The sequence below is a fragment of the Monodon monoceros genome, unplaced genomic scaffold, assembly GCF_005190385.1.
Source record: "Monodon monoceros isolate NGI ecotype Baffin Bay Population unplaced genomic scaffold, NGI_Narwhal_1 Super_Scaffold_21, whole genome shotgun sequence".
NCBI lineage: Eukaryota > Metazoa > Chordata > Mammalia > Artiodactyla > Monodontidae > Monodon > Monodon monoceros.
Window position 1 is genome coordinate 139,835,426 of NW_021703778.1, and position 20,498 is coordinate 139,855,923.

A 20,498-nucleotide genomic window follows, 5' to 3' on the forward strand; every position below is an offset into this window, starting at 1 on the left:
TTTTTTTTTGACCTAGCCTCATGGCATGCAGGATCTTAGTTCCCTGACCAGGGATCAAACCCGCACCCCCGAGAGTGGAAGCGTGGAGTCTTAACCACTGGACTGTGAGGGAAGTCCCTAATGTGACTTTTTAATCTTAGAACAAATAAACATTCATTGAAGAAAATTTACAAAATATAGATTTTTTTAAAGCAAATTAACACATAATCCTGTTCCCCAACATTACTCTTCTTCTATTCTTTAATTCTATGCATGTATGCAGTTTATGTGTATGTGAATGTGTATTAAAAAACAAAGAAATTATACTTATTTTTGCCTTCCATTTTCCTTCCCTCCATTTTTATACTCAGTATACCATAAACATCTGTCCATATCATTACATAGTACTCCGCTATGTCATTTTAATGCCTACATATTATTCTCTAGTAAAAAGTATAATTTGACTGATTTATACAATCGCTTGTTGTCAGACATTAGATTGTTCCTAACCTTTCTCAATTGTGAGTAATTGATGAAGACCTTTATAACTAAATCTTGACATACACCCACAATTATTTGAGAGTGTTTTTAAATTTTTTATTTTATTAGCTTTACGACCATTTGTTGAGTGTCTGCCGTATGCAAAGCTATATTGATACCAGGGGTAAAATGATAAATAAAACAACTGCTATCCTCAACTGCTTGCTGGTAGGCATGTGAAACAAGTTGTTCATGGCTTTATCCTTAGAATTTAGAACGTTGCCAGCACATAGTAGCTACTCAATAAATGCCAGGAAGTAACAGGAAAGGAAAGAGGGGGACACTGAATATGGTCTGAATATGAAACTAGTCAAACCTAGTGATTTCAAACTGGCACAAATTAGTTTGTGTTTACAGGGGTAAACTGTAATACTTCTAAGCTACATCCTATTTCTACTTTGAATATGGAACAGTAGATATCCTAGTTTTCTTTTCCCCATGGCTGGTTCAATAACCTGTTAGCTTCCTTTTGTTCTCCTAGGCAGCATGAAATACTGTTTCCCTACTGTGGAGGAAGTCTAAGACAAATGAGGATGTTTGCATACATACATAAGTACAGAGTATTATATGTGCCATGACAATTGTGGCCAGACTTGGTTAAGATATTGGTCATTTAGCACATATGTGCTTCTCTGTTTTTACATTTTTTCTCTTTTCCCTCAGTGTCCTGATGTGGCCTAAACAGGGTGGGAAAAGGATATGTTCATATTGAGCCAGTGTTGTTTTCTTTCCCAACATGTAAGCTCCATGAAATCCAGGACAAGGTATGTCTTGGTAACCCTATGTCTATAGCACTTAGTAGGAGTACCTCTTCTAGATTAGACAACTCTGCTATCTTTTCCTATACCATCCTCCTTTTCCATGGAACCTAGAAACTTCCAACTGTGCAACTGTCCAGAAAAATCTTACAGGGTCCCTTCAAAGTGAGTACAAAAACCTTAGCCATAGGAGCAGACCAGAAAATATGGCACTGACAACAAAATTATATCGGTAACTGAGGTACCTCAGAAAAAAATGCATGATATAAAGCTTTGCACCTAGGATGATTCATTTTATATTTCTGAAGAATGTGGGGCAGGACGGGGGAACAGAATTCCAAATGAATTTAGGAAGCTTATAACTTTAAAAGTTGGGGAGCTGCTTCCACTGGCTTACATGATCTTACACATTAACATCTTTTTTTTTTTTTTCCCAAAAAATAATTTTTATTGTCACTCTCATTCACTTCACACACAGTTAATTCTCCCAAGCCATCTTTCACAAAAGGTAAAATGTTTTTCCAGAGTAACATATATGCATTCTGGCACCCGAAAATTTAAGTACAAAATGACTCATTATATTGTGAGGAGCAGGATGGTGATGATTTTAAAGAATCTGTCCAGTTCATGAGTATAAACCAATTAACATATCAAGTTCAATGCTTAAAACTACATCTCTGAGAGGTGTTGTCATGTGCAGTAGCAAAGGGAACAGAGTGAGGGACTCAGTTCTCAGTGGGTACATCTCTTCATGCTCCAAAAAGTACTAGATGGTCACAGCAGGTATTAAAAGAAAAAAAAAAAAAAACTACTATAATAAAACATGTCAGGCATTTCTATCAGGCCAAAAGAAGTAGAGTAACAGAGTAAAAACTGGGTAGATTTGGGGGATTTAATCATTCCATAGGTATTAACATCCAAACATTACACATTAACTTCTTAAATACACCAAGCAGTAATTGTGATTCAAATACACAAAATCCACTCGAGGAAATCTTTTTAAATAAAGTTCAGCATTGATTAAATTTATATCATTCCTAAAACTGAGTTTTAACTATTGAGCTGTTTATATTTCTACATAAGTTTTGAAACAGCTTGGTGTAAGGTAGCTAACAAACTGCTGACTTGGACTTTCTAGGCTTTTAAGGCCTGAAAGGCTGGGAAATTCCCTTAATTAAGAAAAGAATTCCCCCTTCTGGAAAATTGCCATCACGGAAGCCTGCCCCACTCAAATCATGCTGGGCTTGCTTGGTTCTGTCATAAATTGATGTTTTGGACTTAAATTGCCTGCTCCTGCTGCTGCCAATTTGTGAAGCTGCCTCTTCGCAGCGAAGCATAAAACAGAAGGGGAACAGGCACGGAGATAGCAAATTGGATTCTTATAAAACTGACACATTTAGCAGGAATTATCAAGATAGACTTAACAGAGCCCAGTGCCTTACATCCTCCAATTTGTGAACCAAACATATCCTAGCTTCCTAGTGCTTAATTTATAAAACTAGAAATTTCATATTATCAGAATTTAGATCTGAATTTAAATGGTTCTTATCCTCTTTATAAACTGTCAGCTTCCCTTATGGAATAAAGTTTTAATTTTTAAGTCAACATAATAGATTTATTTTCTGATCATTTATCAACAGAGGTCTCTCATTTTCTATTGGTTAACCAAAAATATTTTTTTTACCATAAAAAACATGTGTTTATTGACAAGAGATTCTTCCCATTCTTAATGACAGACTTTTTAGGGGCTACTACATTTGCCTTTTTTAATCCTTAAGAGCTGCTATTACAGTTGATGTTACTGTTTCTTCCAAGGATTACCTCTAGGTATTACTGTAATTTTCGAAATGTTTTTCTCATATGACCTGACTCCCATAAAGAGTAATATGTCCAGAAAGCCTTTCCTAATTATCCCAAACCAATTCTGATCATTCTATTCCACTCAACATTTATAACATTTCTTTTTATATGTATTTTCACTTTAATTAATGTATTTTAAGTTCAATCAGTGTTAATTTATTTGCTTATTTTATTCAGTTTTCTAAATTTTGTCACATGTTTTCTGCACTGGTTTGTACATTTAAAGGCAGTGACCATACTTTGTTCTGTTTTATATGACTCCATAGTACCTGAAAACCCAGTGAGACTGAAGGAGGACTAAATGATGACTATATGTAGTATATAGTTTGATCCTATACGTGAAGTAGACACCCAGAAAATATTTATAGTTCAGGAATTTATCCTTGACCTCTGAAGAAATTAGAATATGATTAGTTTATCCTTAACTATTTTTTTTTTGTTATCTTGGTATGATCAACTGCCATTATTGTTTTAGCCTCCAAATCCTAGAATTTTTTTCTCAGTCTCCTGCTGTCATCTTCACTCATCCTAAAATGATACAGCTCACAGTTGGTGTAACAGATGAAACAGGAAACTAATTAGCAGCTGTTGTCCATCTGTGTGTTTATATTAAATATGTTAAAATAAAACTGCATTTGCATTCTGAATACTCTAAGTCCATAAAATCTAATCTTGGGTAAAGGATCTGTCTTTGTTTTGACTTCTATAGTAGACTATGTGATAAAGCAAAAAAAAGTTTATCCCAGAATCAGGATTACAGTAACTTAAGGCAGATACAATTTTTTCCACTTTTATTGAGATATAATTGACATCCAGCACTATATAAGTTTAAGGTGTACGGTATAATCATTTGACTTATAGTAGTTCTATATTTAGTTTTCTAAGGACCCTTCATACTGTTCTCCATAGGATTGTACCAATTTACATTCCCATCAACAGTGTAGGAGGGTTCCGTTTTCTCCACACCCTCTCCAGCATTTATTGTTTATAGATTTTTTGATGATGGCCATTCTGACCAGTGTGAGGTGATAACCTCATTGTAGTTTTGATTTGCATTTCTCTAATATTTAGTGATGTTGAGCATCTTTTCATGTGCCTCTTGGCCATCTGTATGTCTTCTTTGGAGAAATGTCTATTTAGGTCTTCTCCACTGGGCATATATCCAGAGAAAATCATAATTTGAAAAGATACATGCACCACAATGTTCATTGCAGCACTATTTACAATAGCCAAGACATGGAAGCAACCTAAATGTCCTTCGACAGAGGAGTGGATAAAGAAGATGTGGTACATATATACAATGGAATATTACTCAGCCATAAAGAGAACAAAATAATGCCATTTGCAGCAACATGGATGGACCTAGAGATTGTCATACTGAGTGAAATAAGTCAGACAGAGAAAGAAAAATATCATATATGATTTCGCTTATATATGGAATCTAAAAGAATGGTACATGTGAACTTATTTACAAAACAGAAATAGAGTCACAGATACAGAAAACAAACTTATGGTTACAAGGTGGGAAACATGGGGGAGGAATAAATTGGGAGATTGGGATTGACATATACACACTACTATATATAAAGTAGATAACTAATACGGACCTACTATATAGCACAGGGAACTCTACTTAATACTCTCTAATGACCTATATGGGAAAAGAATCTAAAAAAGAGTGGATATATGTATATGTATAACTGATTCACTTTACTGTACACCTGAAACTAACACAACCTTGTAAATCAACTATACTCCAATAAAAATCTTTAAAAATCATCTGACCACATCATGAAATGATTACCACAATAAATTTAATGAACATCCATCATCTCGTATAGATATAAAAGAAAAGAAAAAAACAATTTTTCCTTGTGATGAGAACTCTTAGGATTTACTCTCTTAACAACTTCCATGTATAATACACAGCAGTGTTAGTTATATTAATCATGTTGTACATTACAACCCTAGTATTTATTTACCTTGTAACTGGAAGTTGGTACCTTTCCACCACCTTCATCCAATTCCCCCTCCCCTCACCACCTGCCTCTGGTAATCAAAAGTCCAATCTCTTTTTCTATGGGTTTGTTTGTTTGTTTGTTTGTTAAGTGTAATTGACCTACAACACTATGTTAGTTCCTGGTATACAACATAGTGACTCAATATTTCTATACATTACAAGATGACCACCATAATAAGATTAGTTACCATCTGTTACCATACAAAGATATATTATTATTGACTGTATTCCCACACTGTACATTTTATCCCTTTGACTCATTTATTTTATGTTTGTACCTCTTAATTGCCCTCACCTATTACAGTCATCTCCCCCATCCCCTCCCCTCTAGCAACCACCTGTTTGTTCTCTGTATCTACGACTCTGTTTCTGTTTTGGGTTTTTTTGTTTGTTTTTTTATATTTTAAAATATTTAGATAATGCTATTATGTATATTAATAAATATCAACCAAGCAGAGAAATAGGTATAAAAAATATAACCAGTTATTGACTTTTTTTTTTAGGGCTTGCTTTAGTAAATCAAGTATTGATCTCTCCCATTTGGAACTTTGCTCTATTCCACTCTCCACTCCTCAGTGAAATGGATTCATTGGTCTTGGCTTCTTCTTAGCAAATCGTAATCCACATAACAAAATATAAGCTGTTCATCTCAGCCAATTTGGTCTTTTCTTTATGAGAAGAGGCTCACAGAAGTCTTCCATGGAGACCCAAAGAAACCATCTCCTAAAAGTACGATTTGAAATCATCCACCTGAAACACGTCTTCTCTCCACATTATTTTAATAAACATTATAAACCTCTCCCCACCTTTTCTCCGAGATTTTCTTCTGACCCAGAATTAGGTGCTTTTCATGGACTCTAAGAAACTTTTCTGTCACACCCTAGGTGTTGTTTTGTTTCTTTTTCTTCTTTTTTTCTTTTTCTGGCTTTTTGCTTTTGCTTTGTTTTTGGTCAATAAAAGTCATTAAAATGCAGGAATGTGTTTGGAGGCATGGCAAAGGCAGCAGTTAGCTACTCTCTCATTATTGTTCATTAGCAAAAGCAGCGCAGCCTCACCACACCCAGAGGGAAACTTAAGAGTCATCGCAGCCATGAGAAATGCAGTGGCTCACTCAAATGTAGTGTTAATCAGTAACTACAAACATTTACATGTGTTTAACAAGTTTGATCTGGAAATTAAAAAATTATCTAAGTCATGAGATATTGAAAATCTTGCAAGAGACAAGATTATTTTTACTGGGAAGTAAGAAAAAACTGAAAAGCCCTATTTAGCAAAACCTTAAGATATTCCCCATCAGAGGCAAGATATTTGGTTCTCTCCAGTCAAAGCAGAAGCCTCAATATCCGTGAGAAACAGCCGTCAGTGGAGGGAAGGCATACCTCCCCAAGGTCCTTTAGGTGGGAAACAAAAGCCCAAAATCTCTTAAATTCTACGATTAGCATTAGTACTGTCTAGATGTGAGAATGTGTCAGATTTACCATTGAGGGTATGGAAGGACCGCAGCCAACACTTCTTCAATCACAAATGTTACGGTTTTCGAGGGAACTTCGTGCCAGTGTCTCTACATGTTCCCGTGAAGAAACAGTTTAGTGCATTTACCAAGGAAGCCTAAGTTAGGAAAATGTTTATGACTCATTTTTTGAAATGCTAAATTAAACTTAAATAGTTAAGTTTACTAAAGTTATAGGGACTATGTTTTAAGTCACAATTTTACTACCCTACTGAAAAATGATGCTAATTATTCTTTAATCATATTTCCATTTTTTGTCAGTTGCATGCAGTGCAGCCTCACTGGGTTATAATATGTAGGATCTGTACTACTTAGCCAGCTACAGACATACCAAAAAATCACAAACCTTCTCAGTTTTCCCAAATAAATGGAATTAACTTTAAAAATGTAACTTTTAATAAGAGTTGAGGTGGGTAAAGGAGAAGAATGGAAACCTCTTTCTCTTCATTTTGGCAAATTTTTATAAATGTGAAAATTATTTCCTCCTGACGAGTCAGTTGAGTGGCTTAAGTAATGTACTTTCTAGGCCATCAGGTAACATACGGCAAATAGTTTTTGTTTTGGGGACTTTGCTCTATTCTACTCTCCACTCCTCAGTGAAGTGGATTCATTGGTCTTGGCTTATTCTTAGCAAATAGAAATCCACATGACAAAGTATAAGCATCCTACCTAGTAAATTCTCAGAGACAACAATGAGAACTTCTTCTTTAAAACAAGTGTAAAATAGGTCCTGACCTTTTAAATGATTAAAGTTATATTCCAATGAATGTAAACTTAACAGAGACAATGAAATCTCCAAGAGTTAGATTATTACTACACTCTGTTATTAACGTGGTCAAAAGGCTATTTTCCATAAGTTCCCACCTCTCCTTCCATCTCCACACCTACAAAAACAGCCATAGAAAGAATGATAGGTTGGTTAGTAGTAAAATCTACACACTAAATGTTAGGTGAAAGTCTTTAAGAAACAAAGGCACGACAGGAGAGTTTGCAGCAAAACAAAACATGGCCATTGGTATCATCCTTTAAGACTACATGATAATAAATACATGAATAATAAATCAACTTTCTAAATCATTTGATTTCAGGATGTATGCATTAGAAAGGCCAATATAGTTATTGTTCCCTGTAAAAGTGCTCACTGCTTTTTATGCATTTAATTAAATTTTAGAAATTAAAAAGTTTTTAAACTTAAGGTTTCTAGAAATTTAAATTTCATTCCTGATATAAAATGAGTTCGCTTCTTTCAGTGATAGCCATACAACCCAGAAAAATTAACCTGGAATTTGCAGCAATATGTTTTCTTAATTTCATGACTAATCAAGTATTTATGAAATCAAATCAAGTTTTTATCAAACAGAACACTATACTTGTATATGTACATGAAATATACGGTACACATTATTAAATCCTTATTTCATTTATGAAATGTCTTCACTTTTTTCCTATTACTAAGTTAAATGCTTTCCTGCCAAGCCTGTTTGTATCAAAATCTACAAAGGTAATTCGTTTCATGCACTCCTCAGCTCCACCTATAGAAAGAATTGGGGCTCGTCATGATGCCAAACAAGAATTTTCAATAAAATATCAAACATGAGACAATGCACTATGAACAAGAGACGTAAAGTTTCTTCTCATGAAGAAACATGAAGACAGAAATGCAGACATTGACCTTGGGGGCTGTGACTTGTCTCTCCTCTAGCTAGCAGCACCATCATTCCTAGAGTTCACTGTGATTAGTAGAAGTTTCACACAGACCTGATTTCTCGCTGCACAGCTTGTCAGCGAGGTAGTGTGCCTCCTGGGCCATAAGTGAGAACATTTCATCTTCGTACTCTTCCATTATAGTTTCACACGCGAATTTCAAATGTCTGTAAGCATCAGAATAAAAATAGAATTTTAAAAATTCTTTGTATATTTTGTCTCCTTTCCTTGGAGCAAATCTCTTGAAATTCTTCTCCTTAGTCACGGGGTCTTCTTCAAGCTTGTAGTCATTCATTCGCTCACACACTTTATCCAAGAGGTCTGTGAGGAATGCCTCTGACTGGGCTAAGGGAATCGAATCACACCTCTCGCAGGTGCAGCTGCACTGTCTTTGGAACAGCTGGTGCCCGTCTCCGCGTGCCCCTCTCCCTCCGGAATCCAGCGAGGATTCAGGGGACCCTTTGGCCACGCCTCTGTTTCTGTTTTGATATGTATGTTCATTTGTCTTGTTTTTTAGATTCCACATGTAAGTGAATCATAGAGTATTTGTCTTTCTCTGTCTGACTTATTTCACTTAGCATAATACCCTCTAGGTCTATCCATGTTGTCACAAATGGCAAGATTCCATTCATTTTTATGGCTGAGTAGTATTCCATATACAGTATATACACACACCATCTCTTCTTTATCCATTCATCTATCAATGGACACTTAATTGCTTACGTATCTTCACTATTGTGAATAATGCTACAGTGAACGTAGCGGCGCATATATCTTTTCAAATTAGTGATTTTGTTTTCTTTGGAAAACTACCCAGAAGTAGAATTGCTGGATCATATGGTAGTTCTATTTTTAATTTTTTAAGAACCTCCATAGTGGCCACACCAATTTACATCCCACCAACACTGCACGAGCGTGCCCTTTTCTCCATATCCTTGCCAACACTTGTTATTTGTTGTCTTTTTTATAATAGCCATTCTGACAGGTATGAGTTGATATCTCGTTATGGTTTTGATTTGCAATTCTGTGATGATTAATTATGCTGAGCATCTTGTCATGTGCCTGCTGGCCATCTAAATATCTTATTTGGGAAAATATCTATTCAGGTCTTCTGCCCATCTTTTTTTTCAATTAATTTTTATTGGAGTATAGTTGCTTTATAATATTGTGTTCATTTCTACTGTACCGCAAAATGAATCAGTTGTACATATACATATATCCCCTCTCTTTTTGGATTTCCTTCCCTTTTAGGTCACCACAATGCATTGAGTTCCCTGTGCTATACAGTGTATTGTCGTTAAGTTACCTATTTTATACATGGTATCAATACTGTATATATGTGAATCCCAGTCTCCCAATTCTGCCCATTTTAAAATCAGGTTGTTTGTTTTTTTGATATTGAGTTGTATGAGCTATTTATATATGCTGTATATTAACCCTGTATTGGTCATATCATTTGCAAATATTTTCTCCCATTCAATAGTCTGCCTTTTCATTCTGTTGATAGTTTCCTTCTCTGTGCAAAAGGTTTTTAATTAACAAATATAGTCCCATTTGTTAATTTTTGCTTTTTTTTCCTTTACCTGGGGAAACATATCCAAAAAAAATATTGCTACAACCAATGTAAAACAGCATACCACCCATGTTTTCTTCTAGGAGTTTTATGGTTTCTGGTCTTACACTTAGGTCTTTAATCCATCTTTAGTTTATTTTTGTATATGGTGTAAGAAATTAGGCAAGTTTGAGTCTTCTGCAAGTAACTGTCAAGTTTTCCCAACAACATTCATTGAAGAGACTGTCTTTTCTCCATTGTGTATTCTTGCCTCCGTCGTATATTAATTGACCATAAGTCTGGGTTTATTTCTGGGCTCTCTGTCCTGTTTCATTGATCTATGGGTCTGTTTTTGTGCCAGTGCCATACTGTTTTGATTGTTGTAGCTTTGTAGTGTAATTTGAAATCAGGGAGCTTAATACCTCCAACTTTCTTCTTCTTCTCAAGATTGTTTTGGCTATTCAAAGTCTTTTGTGTTTCCGTACAAATTTTTAAATTATTTATTCTAGTTCTGTGAAAAAATGCCATTGGTATTTTGATAGGGATTACATGAAACCTGTAGATTGCCTTGGGTAGTATGGTAATTTTAACAATATTAATTCTTCCAATTCATGGACACAGTCAGTGTATCTTTCTACTTGTGTCATCTTTAATTTCTTTCATCGATGTTTTATAGTTTTCCAAGTACTGGTCTTTTACCTCCTTAGGTAGTTTTATTCCTAGGTATTTTTTTTCTTTTTGACACAATTGTAAATGAGATTATTTTCCTGATTTCTCTTTCTGATAGTTTGTTGTTAGTGTATAGAAACACAACAGATTTATGTATATTAATTTTGTATCCTGCAACTTTACTGAATTCATTTATTAGTTCTAACAGTTTTTTTGCTGGTGTCTTTAGGATTTTCTATATATAGTATCATGTCATCAGCAAACAGTGACAGTTTTACTTTTTCCTTTCCAATTTGGATCCCTTTTATTTCTTTCTCTTCTCTGATTGCTGTGGCTAGGACTTTCAATGCTATGTTGAATAAAAGTGGGTATCCTTGTCCTGTTCCTGATCTTAGAGGAAATGCTTTCAGCTTTTCACCATTGAGTATGATGTTGGCTGTAGGTTTGTCATATATGATCTTTATTATGTTGAGGTATGTAGCCTCTGTAACCACTTTATTGAGAGTTTTTATTATACATGGATGTTGAATTTTGTCAAAAGCTTTTTCTACATCTATTGAGATGATCATATGATTTTTATTCTTCAGTTTGTTAATGTGGTGTATCACACTAATTGATTTGTGGATATTGGACCATCATTGCCACCCTGGAATAAATCCTACTTGATCATGATATATGACCCTTTTAACATATTGTTGAATTCTGTTTGCTAATATTTCATTGAGGATTTCTGCATCTATGTTCATCAGTGATTTTGGCCTATAGTTTTCTTTTTTGTGTGATATCTTTGTTTTGATATCAGATGATGCTGACCTCGTATATGAGTTCAGAAGCATTCCTTCCATCTCAGTTTTTTTGGAATAATGTGAGAAGTATAGGCGTTAATGGTTCTTTAAAAGCTTGATAAAATTCACCTGTGAAGCCATCTGTTAATGGACTTTTGTTTGGTGGGAGTTTTTTAAATTACTGAATCAATTTCATTACTGGTAATTGGTCTGTTCATATTTTCTAATTCTTCCTGAGTCAGTCTTAGGAGATTGTATGTTTGTAGGAATTTATCCATTTCTCCAAGATTATCCATTTTATTGGCATATAATTGTTTGTAATAATCATTTATGAACTATTGTATTTCTATGGTGTCAGTTGTAACTTCTTTTTCATTTATGATTTTATTTATTTGTGTCCTCTCTCTTTTTTTCCTGATGAGTCTGGCTAAAGGTGTACCAGTTTTGTTTATCTTTTCAAGGAACCAGCTGTTAGTTTCATTGATCTTTTCTATTGCTTTTTTAGTCTCTATTTCATTTATTTCTCCTCTGATCTTTATATTTCTTTCCTTCTATTAACATTGGGTTTTGTTTGTTCTTTTTCTAGTTTCCCTTTAGGTGTAGGTTAGGTTGTTTATTTTAGATTTTTCTTGTTTCCTGAGATAGGCTTATATCACCATAAACTACCCTCTTTGAAATGCTTTTACTCTGTCCCATAGTTTTTGGTTGTTGTGCTTCCACTTTCATTTGTGTTTAGGTACTCTTTTACTTCCTCTTTGGTTTCTTCAGTGATTCATTGGTTATTTAGTAGCATATTATTTGGCCTCCACGTTTGGGGGTTTTTTTGCAGTTTTTTTCCTTATAGTTATTTCTAATCTCATAGTGTTGTGGTCAGAAAAGATGTTTGATATGATTTCAGTGTTCTTAAATTTAATGAGCCTTGTTTTGTGACCTAGTATGTGTTCTATCCTAGAGAATGTTCCACATGCACTTGAAAAGTATGTGTATTCTGCTGCTTTGGATGAAATGGTCTGTATGTATCAACTAAGTTCATCAGGTCTAATGTGTCATTTAAGGCCAATGTTTCCTTATTAATTTTCTGTCTGGGTGATCTGTCCATTGATGTGAGTGGGGTGTTGAAGTCCCCTACTGTTATTGTGTTACTATCAATTTCTTTCTTTATGTTTGTTAATATTTGTTTTATGTATTTAGGTTCTCCTATGTTGGGTACATATATATTTTACATTGTTATATCTTCTTGTTGGATTGATCTCTTTATCATTATGTAATGTCCTTCTTTGTCTCTTGTAACATTCTCCGTTTTAAAGTCCATTTTGTGTTGCATTAGTATTGCTACTTCAACTTTCTTTTCTATTTGCAAGGTGTATCTTTTTCCATCCCCTCTCTTTTGGTCTATGTGTGTCTTTAGATCTGAAGTCAGTCTCTTGCAGGCAGCAATATATATGGTTGTTTTTTTTAAATTTATTCAGCCACTCTCTATCTTTTGATTGGGGCATTTAATCCATTTACATTTAAAGTTATTATTGATAGGTGTGTACTGATTGCCATTTTGTTACTTGTTTTTGTAGGTCTTTTTTGTTCCTCTCTTCCTCTTTTGCTCTTTTCCCTTGTGATTTGATAACTATCTTTATTGTTATGTTTGGATTCCTTTCTCTTTTTGTATATGTATCTTTTATAGATTTTTGGTTTGTACTTATCATGAGGTTTGCATACACATATACATGATTATTTTAAGTTGATGCTTTCTTAAGTTCAAATGCATTCTAACAACCCTGCATTTTTACTTTCCCCTACATGTTTAATATTTTTGACATCATATTTTATATCTTTTTGTTTGCATACCCTTAACTACTTACTGTGAATATAGATGATTTTACTACTTTTTTCATTTAAGCTTCCTACTAGCTTTATGAGTGGTTGGTTTACTACGTTTACTGTATATTTGCCTTTGCCAATGAGATTTTCTGCTAGTCTTCAGGTCATTCTCATCGATAGTTTCTCTGTAAATAGTTGTGATTTTGGTGTGCCCATGGGAGGAGGTGAGCTCAGGGTCTTCCTACTCTGCCATCTTGGCCCTATTCCAGATAGAAATTTTAAAAAGCAGAGTCTGAACTGAAAGTGGACCACCAATACCCACTGAAATCTGAGAAGATATAATAGTCAAAAGATATCATACCCTTTAGACATATTCCTCCTTCACAGAAACTGATTAGTATGTAAAGTCTTGAGAAAGCCACATTCATTTTCTGATAGATTTATTTTGAGATATACTTCTTTCTCTTTTATCTACCTTTCTATTAACTTTAAGCTTTTTTGACATCTAATTAAGTTACAACTCTAGGAAGAGTTGTTATTATTATTGGTGACCATCTTCCAAGATGAAGGTGAATGTCATAGTTTGGGGGAGGAAAAATGCTTCTATTTTTTTCACTCAAGTCAAATAGTCAAATGTTCCTGGTGTCCAAAAAGTGAGAGGGAGACACGTGTGATCTACAAGCTGAGTATTATATTGCAATGCCTGCATCAGTTTCTCCATTTCTGGTTCAGTCTATATGTGAAGAGAAAATAGTCATTGTGTTAATTATATAAATTTTGGTATTTCCATAGAATACAATGTCTTAGAATTGAAAGGAATTTCTGATGTTAGCTTCTCCAATATTTTACTCAGTGGAGGTGTTAGAGAAAATTTCTAACAGCTGGCCATCAGGTTTTTGTTTGATGCTTTTAGTGAGAAAGATATTATTTGCCTCATGAGGAGAACATTTATTGTTGGATGGCTGTTATGGCAAGGATGTTTTTCTATTACCCTGAGCCAAAGTCTTTATCCCTGTTTCTCTTATCCATTAGTTCTAATTCTGCCTGGAGCAACACCAAATAAATTGACTCCCTCTTCTACATGACATCCTCTCAAAGGAAGTACTATTTATGATTACATAAATGTTAGTAGTATCTTCTCTTCCACCCACAGATAATATTATTTGCCCATAATATCATTATAGTTGTAAATATTGTACACTATTTATTCCCAAAGCTACTGTGGAGAGATTAATTTGAGGCCAGTGTTCATTCATTTATTGAGTGCCTACAATGTGCAGGGATTTGGTAGGTCAGTCAAGAAGCCTAGATAAAATGAGAACATGACTTGTGAGACAGTTATATATTATTGTATCAGTTTTATAAATTTGCCTTTTATCACAATTAGTTTCCTCTCTTTATCCTTTTTAGTTCTTTTGACTTTAAATTCCACTTTGACATTAAAATGCCATTCCTGCTTTTTTGAATATTTATATTAGCCTGGTGTCTTTTGGGCATACCTTTTATTTTTATTCTTTCATCTCTTTTAAGTGTATCCCTTATAAATAACATCCAAATGGGAATTGAGCTTTAAAAAACTCAATCTTGCATTTGCCTTACTGTAATCCTGATCCTAGCTTGACGTTTATTTTGCTTTACCATGAAGTTTGCTATATATTATTCTCTTGATATTTTTTCCTTCCATCTTACTTTATTTTTACTATTAATAGAACTTTGTTATTTCTTCTTTGTCCTTTTCCCTATTATTGGTTTGATCCAGGTGCTATTTTTTCCCTTTCACTCATTATTTTGGAAGGTGTGCTGTACTCTACCATCCCCCTCATGCTTTCCTTCTAATTTCTGATACTAATAATCAAATATTCATTTCTCCACTATTATATTTTTAAAAGGTGCTCACTATATCCCTCCTACAAGGCCTTCCCGTTTCCTCCATGCACATCCTACACCAATGAGACTTTGAGAACACTTTTACTTCTCCCATCTCCTCCCACTCCCTCAACTTTTAGGCATTGCTGAGATAATGCTTTTAAATCTAGACTATTACTAAGTTTTCTCTTGCACTATGTCTCTATAACTTCTGGGAAATCCATGTTTAGTACATATATTATAATCCCCCAGTTTATTTGATTGTTATTCATTTAGATTTAGTTATATAGTTTATAAATGTGTGTGTATTTTACTAGTGTTTTCTCTACTCTTCATCTTCCCCCATCTTGAGGTCTCTGATCTGGTTAATTTTTTTCATTTAGAGTCATTTTTCCAGAACATTACTTGTTGATTTATTATCTAAATTTTTACATTTTCACAAATATTATTCTTCTTTCCTGACAGGTGAGTGGTGTCTGACTGGATATAGGATTTGTGGGTTGCAAGCCTTTTTTCTCAGTGTATGTTGATATTAATCTACTGTTTTATAGTTTTTAGTATTGTAGGTAAGAAGTCCAAAACCAGTATTCTTTTTTTCTTTGTTAGTAAATTTAATCTTTCTGTCTGACAGCTTGTAAGATATTCTCTTTATCCTTGAAATTATAAAATTTAACCAGGACATTTTTAGGTGTATAATTTTTTGTCAGTCTTACCTGGAACTTAGTAAATCTTTTCAATCTCCAAGCCAAGTCATTACAAATAAATGAAATTTTCCTCTATTTTCCCCCTCTATCAGTTCCTTTTTTCCTGTATGGGATTCCTATTAATAATATGTCAGTGTCTTGATGTGTCTTCCAAATTTCTTATCATCTCCTGCATGACTTGTGTCATTTTATATTTTTGTACATCTCTTTGAGACATTTCTACTACTTGGTTTTCCATGCCACTAATTGAGTTTCAACAGAGACTATATTCACCTTCATCTACTAAATTTTAAATTTTGAAAATTATATTTTTTGTTCCAGAACATCCTTTTAAGGTTGTAAATGAATCTCCATTAGTGCTTTAATTGTGTGTTGTTTTTCTTGTTAAAATTATCTATTTCCCCCAACATGTTGATTTCACTAAGAGCCATCCTAACTATCGTTCTTATTCTTCCACCCTCCTGTTGCTGGCAGCTTAAATTGCTGGTATTTTCCTTTACCTACTGAGAGTTGTATTCACCCTCAGCCCTCAAGAAGCTGCAAGGGTGCCATAGACCTGACAGGAATGTAGTTATAGTGGAAAAGAGGATCAAAGTGGTAAAAGTCATGGAAGTCACAACTCCTGAATTGGCAAAGCAGCAATAGCAAGCTGCCAGTCTTCTATTGAAGCCTCTGTGCTTCCTGGACATTTAGTTATGAAGGTTTGGGCTTTCCCAGTTGTTAGGGATAGGGCAGTCTTAGTATTTTTTAAGTAGACTTCTGGGTCAACTTAAAAATAATACCTTTGTGCTTAAACTGCATCCCAATCAGCTTCTAGTGCTTTAAATCAGTGAATGTTAGACATGGAAAGGACCTAGTCAAAATGTTCTCATTTTACAGATAAGGATAATGAGACCCCAAGAAATGATGTTCATTTTTCAAAGTCATCTCAGCGGTAGAGACAAAACTGGATCCTAGGCCCTGACACACTCAGGCTTCAGTTGACAGTTCTGTTTTCTGTCACCGAGTACTTAAATTTCTAGCATTTAGCACTAAATCAATGCTCTTATAGAATGTTTTCATATAATATTGGTACTGTCAGAGAACCATGGGTAGGTACTTATTTCAAGTAAAAATGGATAGAAAGTGTTAGTAAATCAAGATTAATGCTAGTATTAGATTTATCTTTAAAGAAATGGTTAATCACCTTTCAAATCTAATTAAAACTGCAGTTTTTAATGAAGAAAGAATTAACTGATATCACAATATCCCTTTAAGATCTGCTGTTCTTTGAGAAAAGGGAAGCTACTGGTATATACCTAGAAAACTTAACTAATCTGCTTAATTGAACATCCCTTCGAGTGGCAATGGTGAGAAGATATTTCAAATGTAAAAAATACAAGTTATTGGTTTTTGATCGTCACTATTTGGCATACACAAATAATATTTACATACTTAGATAAAAATGATAAATAACTTTTCTGACAATGTATTTCACAGTGTGAATACTACTGTAGTTTAAAAGAATAGTAGAGTGAACATAGGTGACCTTGAACCTGTCACTACCTCTGTGAATTTCATTGACCTCTCTTGCCCTGCCTACATCATAGAGTTGTAAAATTAACACATAAGTGTGACAGTGTATTGTTCTTTTAAAACAAGAGAGTTATTGTCATTAATTTTATTTCTTAAATATCAACTGATCTTATATATAGGAAGTAATGTCATATATAAGACATATAAGGTCATATTATGTTTTCATTTTACTCTCCTATCGTTGCAAAAATTAATATGCTATGCTCTCTATTTAACAAAACTGAGAAAATCATGATTTTTATCCTACTATAATGTCCATGATTATAATCCTTGCTACCTATTTTTTATCATTATTCAGAGTAATCTCTTAGTCTTAGAAGCAAACTCAGTTTTTAGTTCTTAAAAATGAAATGGTTGGGGGGACAGAATATGAAATAAATATGGGAAAATATTAGCATTTGTCAAATCTGAGAGATGGATACATGGGTGTTATACTGTTATCTTATGTGAGAAATATTTCATCATTTAAAATATGAATCACAAAAAAAAGAGTGCAAATTTATGACTTGTGAGCAAGCCCTAAGTTATGTTTAATCAAAATCTTATTTAGTTTTCATCTGAATATAGGATTCAGAACTATGTTTGTTTCATTCCGCAGAACTAACATGTTCACAGATGCATTTTTCTTGTCATCCCAGACAGATCTTCTCCTGCTGCCTTAGCATCCTCTGTTTTATGCTTTTGCATAACGGTCCATTCTCATGAGAGTTTTCCTTGTATGACATATCATATGCCTGAAAAAACTAGACAGTCACTCTGCTTAGGCACTCGACAAGGAAACAGAGGTTCTAGTCCTAGCTCTGCCACTTACTGCTCCACCTAGCCTTTAATATGCTACTTTGCCTCTCTGAATATCACTTTCCTTTTCTGTAAAATAGGCATAATCATACTGTTCAATCTACCTCAGAGATTTATTGTGAAATAATAAATGGAGTTATATCATGCAGTATAAGTGAAGTTACAAATCCTCTGACAGTTGCCATACATTGGTCCCTGTCCCTGTAAGCTATGATCTCTTAGTAGGTCCCACACACCAGAAGTATGCAACTGAAAGTAGAGTTAAAGAGATGGGCAGAGGGAGATAGAGAAGGGCAAGCCCCAAAGAGTGCTCCCAGCTCTGCTACTGAACACAATAACCCCCAAAGACCTTTCCAATTTTAAGATTTGGTGATTTTGTGAATCCATCAGCCACAGAGAAGAAAGCAGCATTGAGTGTATTCTTTGAAACATAATAAATTATAGTAAGGACTTGCTTGATATAAAATTCCTTTTAGTTTATTTCTGCAAGTTAGAAAATATCATGTGAAGAGTTGATGACTGCAGTTTTACAAAATAGGAAAAAGTCTTTCCCAGATAATATGAAAACAAGGAATAAGGGGGAAAAAAATCACTGAAAAGTATGTTTATTTGCAGCCATCAGCTAGCCTGTCCCAGGAACTTTACCCACCTACAAAGATGTTGATGTGTATGTCACTGCTGCTTTGTTTCCAATGACTTTGCCATAATCCTGTAGAGTTGACAAGCTATAAATTAAATATTGTGAGATTGGTAGAAATAGCAAATGTCTCTTATACTAACACAAAATTATATGTTGTGTTGATAATAGTCATTGTCCCTTCACCTGAATCACATCCCACATCACCCTGTGTTTGTGATGTATTTCCCATTTACTCCATAGGCCAACCATTTGGCTCAGCTTAATGATTCAGCAAGGCAAGGGGACCAGAGTGCTGGGCATGCAGTGATCAGGAATCCATCACATACATATCTTATAGTATTTCAGTACAAAAGAATAATTTGTTATCTTTTTCCCTAAAGCTAAATGAAAAAGATTGATGAAAAATCTGTTCAAAATACATAGTTCAAAAATACACCCATTTTTTAATATAATTCTTCCAAGATGTTTGCCCAACCAAATTAGCTTCAAAATTCATGTCAGGGATTTTTTTTTAAGTTTTTTTTTTTTAATGTTTTACACATAGATCCTACCTTCATTGAATACCTGGGTATCTTTTTGGCTGCATAAGCAATTAACTAGATGATTTCAAAGGATCTCTGTGTTATAGATTGAACCTCATGTGAGCCATTTTTCAAACTTTTATTGTTGTCTCCTTGGGAACTTGCTCACCAAAGCCAAACAACCTCTGGTACACTCATGGACAGGCCAGTGCTTGAGGAGCAGGAGAATTTTATCTAGAGTCAGTAAGAGAACCTAATAGTAAATGGAACTATTCAGGCTGGAACCAGGCCTAGCTTATTTATTGAGCCCTTTGGGCTTTTCACATACAGTTCTGTGAATGTATTTGAGGTCCAATCTATGATTTTCTTCTGTGTTAGTCATAGATATTCTCCTAAATAAAAACAGTCAAATATGCTAAAGTTGAACTCTGCCAGGTTGTTAGGTTTGTATGATAACTTTTGTCAGTACCACAGTAATAACAACAACAACCAACCTTTCTTTTTTTTTTTTTTTTTTCAACCAACCTTTCTTATATACTCAGTTTGTACCAGGTACTGTCCCACAAACTTATATATATTATGTTACTTAACCCACATAACAACCCTATACTATCCCTACTTTACAGATGGAAAACTAAGGCAAAGAAAGGTTTAGCAACTTGTCCAAGGTTCTACATCTAGCAGGTAGTAGCACCAGGATTTAAACTCAGGCAGTCTGACTCCAGAGTTCACACTCTTAATCTCTGTAATGTGCCACCTCCCAACTTTGTCTCCTGAAGAGCCTCTCGGGTAGATCTCAAGTTCCTCTCCTTACCTCTGTCACCCCGGATAAAATTTGTGCTAGTTACAAATCTCCTCCTCCTCCTCCTTTTCCTCTCTTCCTCCTCCTCCTTCATCTCCTCTCCCTCCTCCTCATCCTCCCATGAAATAGTGCATCAAGGGAAAAGGATATGAACAAACTTCACTACCATGAGAGATTTGGGAGAACATATGCTATCCCATTGAGACATCATTTGATTTCAAGTTAACAAAAACCTGCTGATTCTAGTTTAAGCAAAGGGGGGGATTTATGGGAAGATTTATGGGAAGAGTTGTCTCCTGGAGCACAAGACCAAGAATATGCCTCAGGAAGGACTAAAAACAAGAACTAGAGCATCAGAAGCCAGGATTGTTCCCTTTTTAAATGTACATGTTAGATGTCT

The 20,498-nt window shown here is 34.5% G+C and overlaps 2 protein-coding genes across 3 annotated transcripts in view; one reads left to right on the forward strand and one right to left on the reverse strand.

The window, feature by feature from the left end:
• The window catches only part of GPHN (gephyrin), a 619,699-nt gene that overhangs the window by 568,850 nt on the left and 30,351 nt on the right, over positions 1-20,498 (forward strand). The gene's annotated exons all lie outside the window — the stretch shown is intronic.
• Positions 8,388-10,586, reverse strand: LOC114905061 (protein canopy homolog 1-like). The gene is given in 3 exon segments (XM_029239539.1): positions 8,388-8,824; positions 8,827-8,850; positions 10,562-10,586. Coding segments are annotated over 3 exon segments (486 nt in total).